Consider the following 12211-nt stretch of genomic DNA (forward strand, 5'->3'; position numbering starts at 1 on the left):
TATAAAAACGAATGGGAATCGTTCGTGGACTGAGTCCCTCAATTCCCAACTCTAAACTTAATTTCTCGCAAATCAATCAATTATCGAAAAACGATCCTTGAAAGTCAGCCATTAATATCCCGAAATGTTTTAATCCTTAAACGATTTAGACACACATGCGCATATTTTCGGAACTTCTAAACGTAATCAGATTTTCATAAATAATTAAGGGAAAACGCGTAGTTACATTCTTGATGTCCCAGAGCGCGAAATGAGATCGGCGGCGTGTCCTGCGGCACGAGCGCCGATCGGGATCTTTTCCATTCAAGTTCATTATCGCAGATGATCGACATGTAACGCGCGGGCAGCCCGGTAAGAATTGAAGAAAGGAAAAAATAAAAAGAGATTACTCGGCGGTCCTTAAAACACGCGATGGATCCGCCATGGCAAGTCAAGAAACCTTTGATAGCGACGCTCGATAGTATAGCGATGCTGAGCGCCGGCGCCTTTCCCTCGCAGCCCCATTGGTGCCGAAGGCCCTCTCCACACGAGTGCCCGCCGCCGGGTTTCCTTGGAAACGCTTCGTTCACGCTGATGTCTACCCTCGCCTACAGAAAACCTCTTTCAATTAGGCAGCCTGCCGCCCGACAGACCCACGAATCCCGGTCCGTTTTCTCTCCCGTTCCCTTTTCTTTCTCTGTTCTATCTTTCAGCTTTCCTTTTTCTTCCTTTTTTTTGGTGTTTGTTTTTCTTTTATTTTCTCTCGCCTGACGTTTCCCGCGTCGCGTTGCCGAATACGAATACTCGCTACTACGGGATCGGAGGCAAAGAAGTCACCGAGTACCACGGGTGACTTTGAAACCACTAATTCGTTAAACAACTGAAAGGCGTACGCCGGGGTCAATGTGTCGCGCTATTCTGACGCGATATAAAAATTAGAAATCAAGGCAGACATCGGCGATAAATATGGACCGGGGAGTATCGACTTGTTAAAAATGTATAATAAAAATAGCCGCGCGAGATATCGAAAAAACGATTTCAAAAGCAAAATGATAAGCGACTCAAATTAAAATTCACCGCTGCAAACCCTGGAGTATATCTCAGTTGATTTTAGAAACTCTCTTTTTATCACGCGACTAAGATTATCTCGATTACAAAGTATCCTTAATCGACGATATATAGATAACTGTTCTCGCCGTGCAGACAGATATTTAATTAACACAGCGAATAAATACGGGGATAAGCGTCATACACGGTACGACTCGCATGTGCGAATTTATATACGCGCACGGCGAGAGGGATGGAGAAGCGTAGCTGCTTGATATGCAGCACAACGCCCGGCTTGACTGACGCCTCCAAGTTGCGAATAAAATTTTCATGAATTTCTATTAACTCCGTTTTTCTAGACGTGCCCCGGAGACTTAAAAAAGTTCTGTCAGCTGATAGCCCGCAGGGAGGCCAAAATCACACTCTCGCGTTGGTCAAATCCGATCGAAAGGACAATTTTTTAGCAGGTTCGCGTGGCCTGCTTTTGAGTTAATTTGACGCATAAAATTGTCGTCAAGACGTAAAGATTAAGAATATAATTAAGAAACTGATATTTAAGAACGCTACCCTTGTTTTAACGTAATGCAAAATAATCCCCTATCCTCTTTCCAATCGAGTGAAATAACATACTGATACTAATTGCAAGTATTTGTAAAGTAAGTTATAATACGTTTATAATGCTCTTTATTGATTTTTATCATTTTCAGTGACCATTGCACTCTTCATCGTTTTAAATTTTATCATTGCGTGAAACTATAAGTTATTTTGAAGCCAAATATATCGTTGGTTAATTTTTCTGTCGGATCTTTAATGAGATACGTGCTAATAATGCACCCAATAATCAAACGAAGAGGTCGATAAACTTTTAGATGAATAAGACAGGGGAATTCAAGCCTTTTTATTTCATAAATTCTGAGATTTCCGTCAGGTCCATATTTAGATAAACCGCGGAAACCACGAGTGTATTCTCGCTGTCAAAAACACATTATGCTCGTTAAATTATAATACGGAAGATGTCTCGATTTATCATGCCTTTTTTAATTCGATTCGACATTTATTGCCGATGCGTCTATTTTTAATGTTTCTCGTTAACGTACGCTATTTTTCATTCGTTACATCTCTGCGTATTAATACAATATAACTAGCTCTCTTTTAAATCATTCCTTGAAAAATGTTATTTTTAGGGGAAAATTAAAAGTTTTATTTTACGAGTAAAATAATACTTTTTTTTCTCAATCACATGTCGGGCAATAACAAGATTCAACTATAATTATCCTAATTCATGATGAAGCCATACATACATTTTGTATATCTTCACATTAAGAAGATTTTAATGGATCGACACTAGCTTTTGCAGGATCGATACCAGCAGGAGAGCACAGCTTTTGGGGGGGAACCGCCTGCCGCGGTTGAGATTTCTGGATCTTTGATCCCGGAATTCCTGATGCCAGAGGCGGGACTTGCGAGCTTCCGCAAAGTTTCGCGGTCGACTCGCAACCAAGTAGAACCCACCAAAATTCGGAACCCCGCAGGGCGAGGGCTTAGCTGCTGTGCTCCAAGTTTCACTTTAATCCAAAAAGCCACGGTAGGCCGGCACAATTGATTCCGCCGGAGTTCCGGTCCTGTCTGGGTTACGTTTCTGAGGATAACCGCGAGGTCACCATACGACAATTTATGCTACTTTGTAACGCTCTATAACATCGCTCTAAAATACGCTATATGTCCGTGTCCAAATTTTTACGCGTCGAAAACATTATTTTATATTTATAAATGTTTATAAAAACGCGTTTGTCCTTACGATCCTATAATGTCCAGCATATTATCATTTCATTCATGCGTGTCGGAGATCCGCTCCATATTTATATAATAATATTTATAACGATAATAAATCACCACAATAATTGAGGCACTTATACAAATGAATCGGTCATTGCAGAAAGCATATGACGTATATGATACGAAAAATTAAACCTGATTTTCTGGGAAAAAGATAATTAATTTCGCCGATGGGCCGAATTGTAAAAAAAAAGAGTTGAGTCATATCTTCTTTTTACACAGTAGCTGATTTAAATAAGTGTCCGAACCATAATCCCGAATTGTAACTATTTTAACGTGCATAACGTAAAGATTGGCGTGTAATTCTGTCACGGCGGTGAACGCGAAGTCACGCGATAAGTTCTCTAGCGCACATTGAAATTAATCATTTCGTGCCAACGGAACGGCAGTGTGTACATTTTGACCACACCTACCTGAACGCGACTTTCCGTGAGGCCGATCCTTAGTGCTATTTCCTCCCTCAGAAAGATATCCGGGTAGTGAGTTTTGCCGAAACACCTTTCCAGCTCGTTGAGCTGGGCCGGTGTAAAACGCGTCCGATGTCGCTTCTGCTTTGCGGGTTTGTCATCGCCTTGCCCGATCCCAGCCGCGCCACCTAAAATGCAAAACCACGGTTAAATAATATAAACGTAAAATTTTCTCTGATTTCAATTATCTTTAATAGTAGAACAAATCGCTAATTGAAAGGATAATTAAAGAATAAAGCGTTACATTTCCTCTCTTACATTTTAAAAGAGAGGAAATAAAATTGTAGTGTACAATCTACTTATTTTGAAATGTATCGTTATCGGAAAAAATCATCCCTATAGAAGAGAGTGTAAAATCGATCAAAGCAAGTATAGTATCGAAAAAGATCTTTTATCACGTCCTAATGATATCGAGATATTTATTAAATGAAGAATTATCAGTTTTATTAACTTATACAATAATTATTAATAAATATCTTAGATTCTAAGCAAAATATTTCATAGTTACGCTGAATGATCCTAACATGTGCTGCACATTGGTCAACAGCTAAATTTAAAGAGCCATTGTATATATTTAATACATGTTTTTGCTTCTAAATTTTAGTTATGTAACTTTAATGTTAACATTTAAAAATAACATGTAAAAATGTGAAAATGACGTGGCTAATTTAGCATCAAATCCGGACTAATAATTTTAAAAATTGATCTCTTAAAAATACAGTTCTAGTTTTTATTATAAGATTCTCTAGATGTATATATACTTTTTGTAAAGTTGCACATTCGTCTTAAATAATTACGAATTATTAATAAATTTAACTCAATACAAAAATTACATTAAGTTTATGTTATAAGGATTAAAATGTAAACTGATAAATGACCGATATTCGTGTTATATCTTTTTCTCAACGTACTCAAACTATTCTCCTAAATAATATAAAAATATGCTGTTGCATTCAGCAAAATGATTTCGCCTTTTAACTCATCACGAAAACATCGCGCAATTCGTTCTGGGAATATCTCATACGCTTATTGCAGCTGCTCACGTAGCGCATTCGTGGAAAATCGATGCGATTCATCTTTCCATTTACCATCATCCAGCTTATTTAATGAATAGATAAAATCCGTCATTCGCTCAATCGCAAATCATTCGCGATTTTGCAATGTTAATGTTACCTTATAACGCAAATAAAAGGCGTATACTTATAAAATAGGATGCTAGGAGGATGCTAAATTCTTTATACTTCTATTTATTCACTCTCTTTTTAATAGCTTCGTGAAATGCATTTCTACCGTCAAAATTGAGAGATGGAAAGTTGAGCTTGCGACTCATGTAAGTTAATCGTTCGCCGTGTCTCTTCTTGAATAATTCTCGGCCGACGAAATCGAACGTAAGCAAACGTGACGGCGAGCTTACGTACCTGTGCCGGGCATAGTCATGATCAATTCCTGATGAAGCGTGAGGCCACCACCCGCGGACAGACCGGAGCCCAGATTCACACCCAGCACGCCGTGCTCCTTCTCGTACCGCTTCAGATCTTGCGCATCCTTCGCTCCTACGTGCGTGCAGCGATGAGGTAGGTAAGAAGCAGAGAAAAAAAGAAGACGTGCCGCTTCAGTTTTCTCCCATCTTTTTTCTTTCCGCCGGGCTTCCTCGTGCTCCGCACATGCCTCTCGCTCGCCCGCCCCACGCGCCCGCTCTACGTAGTTTAAATTTGTATAGGAGCAGAAGCTGGCCGAGGGGTGTACGGACCACTTAGCGAGGAGGTGCGAGAATCGTCACCGTATACTCTGGACTTCTAGGCGCGCAAACACATGTCCCGATATTCCACGCACTCGCAAGGTAGGTACATCCATACACGTACGTACACATGTACGCCTCGTGTCTGCGTACACGAGCGTGTGACACCGTGTGTATGTTACGTGCATACGTGAATGTATCGTTGTATCGTGGAGGGTGTCCATCTCAGATCAGTACGCCCACACTACTCCGTGTCAGATCGCGGGTATCGCAACGTCGTTGTGCATTGTCAAAGATGCTTACGTAATGAGGTAAACTAGTTTAGTCAGCTACGACCGCGACGTAAACGCATCTTCTGCGTCACTAAGGAGGAAAAGAAGAAGCTCGTTAAAAATTTCCACCCGCCGAGAGCGACAATGCGATGAAATAAATGCGATGGAGCTGCGCGAAAAATAGAAAAGATTTGAAACAATGGCGTAACTCGTGCGAAACGATTATTATTAGTTTTGACATTTATATTGACATTTATAAATGTGAAAAATTTTTCATAAAATTTGGTACAAAGACTTTCCCGTTTACAAAGAGATTTCACAACTCTATTTTTTCTAAATTTTTATGTTAAAATGTTAAGACTTTTAAAAAACTATGAAGAGAGCATTATTTTCAATTGTATGAAAGAGATTTCCTAAAAGAAACTTTTCATTGCATTTTATACAAATTTATTATTTAATAATTTTATTTAAATATGCAGACTTTTAGTAATAAAATGAATGCAGAATATATAGAATATTCTATTAGTTTCGTTTGCGACAGTAAATATAAAGTAATACATATAGAAATACCGAGAATCGATATTAAATTATTAAATCAACATGTAGGTAAAACTTAACTGAATGAGTATATCTCTAGATGAATGAATTTTACGACAAATCTTTCTATTTACGTTACAGACATTTAATGATTTTGTTTTATTATAAAGGATTTAATAGTCCCGGTATTTATGAGCCTCTTTATTTGATAAGAATTTAAATTCTTATACGTGAATTATTTTGTCTTCATCGAGATTCTCCGTATACAATGAACTCTGTTGTTACAAAAATCGCGCGCAATCACAGTGCCACGTGAATCACAAAGTGCCATGTTGCATCTCCTACAAAGAGAAAAATTTCTCCTCTAACATTTACTTTGCGTAATTACACCCGTATTACTTCGAGATACCTTCCTTCCCTCTTGTTAAAGATTGAGAATGATTATTTAATCCCGCATTAATTGACCGGATTATCGAAGATCATAATCAAATTAAAACGCTAATCACTAAAGGATCACGTGGGATGCGACTATAGGCATTCGTTCTACACGTGTATTTTTTTTCGCTCATGGAGTATCGCGCGGTAATTCAGGATGCGTGAAGCGGCTGTAGAAAAAAAAACACAAAATTTTTATAACGTTCGGCTGCGCGTTTATCGACATTTGAAAACCTCGTGATTGACAGCCGCCCGCGCTTGAAACGTCTGAATAATAAAGTCATAAATCACATTACTATCCGGAAATGTCGTGACAGACGTATTTATTCGCGTGTCACGCTCGCGAGCTGTGTGCCCGCCTTGTCTCAATGGATGGCCGATGCACCAAATGCAATTAACGTATATCATAAAAAATTTTAACGGACACACTTTAAGTATGGCGAGATGCGCGCACAACGTTCCCGAGGGCCAAATCTCATTTTTTGATAAATTGAAGGCTGGTAATTGAAGACGTATCGATGCAGTCGCGAATCGGCCGCGGCCGTTAGTAAGTATAATATATGCTTGATCTTATTTGACGGAAGACAGATAAGTGCGATTTATGAGAAACAAGCGCGACGTCGCTTGTGACGTCTATCACGCGTAAACTCAGATATAATCACTCCAGATGATACGACGATTACGATCGTTTGAATAAAATCAAGATCTTAATGAATATCAATAGTTTCAAGAGAGAGAGAGAGAGAGAGAGAGAGAGAAAAATTCTTTCGCTATTCGCATACGTTGTCGCTGTTCAATTCATTCGGATAAACATAATAATGTTAATCTGAAATTGAACGAGATACAATTAAGTGTGTTTTCATGACAAAGTAAGTATGACGGAAAAAAATCAACGCTTAACGCTTAACGCGAAAAAAATGGAGCTATAACTTTCTTTTAATCTGGTTAACGTGTAACGCTTTACTCAGTCCTCGCCACCTGCAACATTCTAACTCTCTAAACCGTTCCTCAACTTCTCGCGTAATGTAATCAGTGTTGAGGTAATTAAGATCATCAAACTCGAGAAGCGGCTTTCTTGAGATGGAGGAGATCGAAGACGTGCAACGTCACGTGTTACCGGCACCGTCTCACTATTCTTTCGTGCGATTTTCCACCCTCGATTTTCATTTTCTGTCGATTTTCCCATTTATAACTTTAGAAAATAAACCTACCGCAAAAGAAAAATTTCGCTAACTTAAAAAGTTTCGTAAATTTACGTAATTTACAATTTTACTACAATCAAAGAAAACATTTTAGTACTATATACAGAGTAGAAGTCAGGTAATTAACAGGTAATTAATTAACTTTTACATGTACAAGATAAAAGATAAATAAATTTATTAATTGTTCATTCTTCATAAAAGATTATTTGCGACTATTATTTATATCATGATTTTATTGTGCAAATACCGAAGAAAAATAAAAATTGTAATAACAAACATCTTTTACATGGAAATGTATTAAAGAAACATAGTTTTTTTGCACGACAATACACAAAATTAAATAAAAAACTGATGGTGCAAAAAACGTGATTTTTTGAGTATCTATCAATACAATAAATATTCGTAGTAAGTTACACGATATTAATTACAATCCATAGCTACGCAGGATTACTGATAGTGGATTAGCCAGGCAGTCCCTACACCAACCGACGGGTGATGAAAGTCAAATTAACTTGAGAGGAATCCGGATCTATTCCTAATTTATCTTTTTTGCAAGCATGTGAAATCTCATGCCGAGCTTAGAAATAAGCTTTAAAAAGATAGATTCATAAAATTCGTGGATCAAAACAAAAGTATTAAGCAGTGCAGAATACAATTATCAAATTTTAATAACAATTATTGAACGATACATTATAATTAGTTTTATTAATTTTCGTTTTATACAAGAAACGCATATTGTCTAGAAGATTTCCGATTCGTCGCTATCGATAGTTGACATTCAAAAGCCACTTTCTATATATTTTAGCCGACGCAATTATCATCACAAATTGTACGAATATTTCTGTTATAAATTTTACCGTAAACGGCATGTAATTAACTTTAACGAAGCTATGTGACCTATAATAATGCACGTAAAAGATTTAGGAGGGTTTAAAATTAAACAACTAAATTTATAACCAAATCTATTTAAATGGAAACTATTTAGCGCTCGATATTTCTTCCCGATGGATTTTATTTCATCTTAAATAGTCTTGAAAGTTTCTTTACTAAAATACGAATGCTAATGGCAAGCAATTAGACCGGGAATACTCATGGTACTCGTAATAATGTCTGATTAATTAACGACGTCACTTTCAATTGTAATTTTTAATTGCAGTAGACCGACATGATAATGCCACGTTATACGCGAACAAAAAGCTGACACGCTAAGCTTAAAATAAACTAGCTCGCGCACTATAAAAGCTATGAAGAAACACACTTCTTATGGGACACCTGATGCTACAGCGGTACTTGGCGCCGCCTTTGAAATCTAAGACTGAAGTATCAAAGTTTAACACTATCATTATATCGCGCTATTTCCGTCTTCTCTCATCACAATTTGCATCAGATACAAACGTGAGATTCGCAAAAGTGACGTGCGTTACTTTCTAATATTCCATAATGTTGACAGTCGACAGACACAGCGATGAATTGCGCCGATAAATAATTGTTATACTTGTCACGACAATGTCGGTTACAGATAAAATATGTTATTATGATTATTCAGTCTCACATTTCTTCTCAATTTTTACTATAATTAGACAAATTTAGTACTTTCGTCAATATGGGTGAAATCGGCTGCCGCTATTAAAATTGATGAAACCTGCGATTGACACTTAATCCTGAGAGAGTTTGTACTTGATCCGATTGGATCGCCCAACACTTCACGATGTCTTTCACGTCGGTTAAAAATTCTTTTTGACTCAATATACGGAACACTGGATTGTACATCGAAAGCGACGCGCGTGGTACCGTCGGCGAGACATCGATGACTTCCGAGGAACTCCGGTTCCAAGTTACGTTTGCTGTTCGTGATCGAAATGCATTTGCTGTACATAACTGATTGTAAGTGAAGTAATGACGTTTCACTCATTAGGTACCGCGTGTGTGGTCCGCACTTAGTGACATATCAGATAACTGTAACGTCATCAATTTTTGCAACGCCAAAAATATGATTACAATAATCGATACGATGGACTTGACCGACACTAAATAAATTAAACCTTAACTCATAGTTAAAAATCGGCCAGTCATAATAATACGATTCATAATTTTGTACTAATCCCGCGCTAAATTTTTCTATTTAAAATATACACTCAAATTATCCCAGCGAACAATATTCTCAGCCATTCTGAACAATTATTCTCAACAGTTTAAGAACATTTAAAACAGAAAACTTGGATTTGAAGCGCAGAACGAAGAAAACCGATGGGTACCGCGAATCTCGGCCAGCTTCAGGATTTCTAATAAGGGAATTCGAGAGCTCAGTCCTACACGGCGAGTTTTAATTGACATTCGACAGACGAACGTCGAAAATATTATTTGTATTGACGAGATCGCTATAACAATTTCACAGTTTCCTCGACGCACAACCGGACGGGGAGGGAATTTCTGGCTCAAGTGTGTACGGTACTTACCGGAGATACCGTGTACGGAACCGCCGGCGGTGATATTGTTGAGCATGCCGCTCAACCCCGGGAGCGTAGCTCCGACACAGGACGCGGAAGCGGAAATCCGCGTGACACCGCGAGCACCTCACCCTCAACTCTCGAGGAACCACGGACGGGAAAAAAAATCTGCGACTGGCGGCGCGACGCACGGGGCCTTCCTGGATGAGTACTTGGGTGTACAGACGAGCCTGAGGACCGGCCCGTGCCTCAGGAAGGCAAACAGCGAACTGGCCGACTGCCATATCCGAACTCCCCCACTCGCGCCGGCTTGGCGGGAATATCGGCGTCCCGTTCGCGTCAAAGCGCGCACCGCCGATCTCTCGCTTCCGCCATCGGCTCGCGGTTGTCCCTACCACCCCGCGTTCTCCGTTGGTGGGCGTGATATTAAATTGCTCCTATCCTTCAGATCCAACACCAGAACCCAGGAAGGTATCTAGCCGCGACAGCACCTTTCATTCCAAGTCTCACTCTCGCAGCGATCGAAATTTTGTTCATTCGTTTATTTTCAGGAGAAACGAAATATTAATTATCAAAATACTAAATTTACTTTCAAGTAAAAACTACCCATTACCTATTCTAGAATATTAAAATGGCGATCGTGATAATGGAGTACTGAATTAATTTTCCCCTCAAGAGAGTGCTATTATATTTATATCTTCTTCTGCTTGAAATTTGAAAGTTTTCTCCTAGAAAATTCATTTAACTACGTTAAAAATTGTCATGATTACACCGGCGATAGCGCGAAAGTTAAACGTTAAACGTTACCATGCGGTAATCAATCGGTGAGATCAGAGTGCGCGCTCGAACAGGAGACGGGGGTGACAGAGAGGACAGGCCGAGAGACATCGCATCGGAAGAGTCGGAGTAAAAAGAGGTAAGGCGGCCGGTGGTGATAGACGTAGGAAGCTAGCGTGAAATCTCGGACCCCGGAGGTGCCCCGTCGTCGGATTTTCCGTCGCCGGGCCGCAATGGTTGGTAGCCATGCGAGGGTTGCCCATATCCCGAGGTAAACTCTATCCAGGTTACCGTCTCTTTCGCCGTCTCCGCTTTGTGGTAGGCGGTAACCGCCGCGAACGCAGCTCCAATGAGCGGGTGGCCCGCCCTCTGGATGCCCCACTAGTTTTCGCGCGGCGGAGATTTATTGAAATTTTATTTTTATGGCCGGCAAGAGCGCGCGCGGACGCTCGGCGCGGTGATGTGCGGGAGAGAGGAGAGAGATGCGAGCAGACGACCGGCCGAAGGAGACGAGAGAGCCCTCTTCTTCTCATTTCCTCCGCCTTTCTTCCTCCCCCTTCCCGAATCCGAGCGTTTCACTCTATTCTCCGTCCTCATCGTCCTCATCCACCCCCCCTCCCCTCGCCCCCGCATCGCGCTGTTTCACGTCCTCTCTCGCCACGCTATACGCTTTTCCATCCTCGCGTGCTCGCTCTCTCGCCTGAATCTCTCGCCCGGCCGCGATCTCGCTTTCTCGTTGCGCGGCCCACCTTATTCGCTCTACGTCCTTTTAATTCAATAGCTACCCCTTTTTATAACGCGGCAGTCCCGTGCAGCGCGAAACGGAAGTTTCGCGATGGCTCCTAACGCTTTGCTTGACCCGCCAACGCACGATCTCGCGATCCTACATGAATGGCATTCCATTCTATTTGCGACGATCGCAAGGGATACATGTAACGCCGGTAGTTTTGTAATTACGCCGGATAATGTTCATGTTAATTTATTAAAATCTCAGATTCGCTCGAAGTGGTCACGTTTGCTTTTTGGTCTATACGAAAAGCAACAGAGGGAAATGGTTACATTTTGTATGATTGTCACCTATTCATTAACACTGTATAAAAAATGGGTAACTTATTATTAATTCGCTTGAATCTAATACAATTACTGTTTAGCATATGTTATAGTTATAGCGCTATATATACCAAACATTATATAATTTATTTCTATAATTTTCATAATTAATTTTATTTATTTTAAAAACTAATACTCTTTAAAGTTATATTTTAATATACATTACATATATATATACATTATAACACACATATTTAAATATATAATCTAGAATTAATCAATTTTATTTCCTTAACATATAAATTCTGTAATTAATTAAGCTTTTCTTGTAATATAAATCAGATCATTAATATTTTTCATAGTTGTATTAAAGTAACTAACATTCATAGATGAACGGACTATTCTGCTTTTAGTGCTTTTAAAT

At 39.4% G+C, this 12211-nt stretch overlaps 1 protein-coding gene across 1 annotated transcript in view; it reads right to left on the reverse strand.

The window, feature by feature from the left end:
- The window catches only part of Otp (orthopedia homeobox), a 32645-nt gene extending 22434 nt beyond the window's left edge, over positions 1 to 10211 (reverse strand). Inside the window, exons 1-3 of the mRNA XM_071770254.1 lie at positions 9970 to 10211; positions 4748 to 4882; positions 3276 to 3457 (exon numbers count right to left, since the gene is read on the reverse strand). Of these exons, the coding sequence (XP_071626355.1) occupies positions 3276 to 3457; positions 4748 to 4882; positions 9970 to 10015 (363 nt within the window). The 5' untranslated portion in view covers positions 10016 to 10211. The remainder of the gene's footprint in view (positions 1 to 3275; positions 3458 to 4747; positions 4883 to 9969) is intronic.
- Positions 10212 to 12211: the final 2000 nt, after the last annotated feature.

This window comes from Temnothorax longispinosus, chromosome 2 (assembly GCF_030848805.1).
Source record: "Temnothorax longispinosus isolate EJ_2023e chromosome 2, Tlon_JGU_v1, whole genome shotgun sequence".
NCBI lineage: Eukaryota > Metazoa > Arthropoda > Insecta > Hymenoptera > Formicidae > Temnothorax > Temnothorax longispinosus.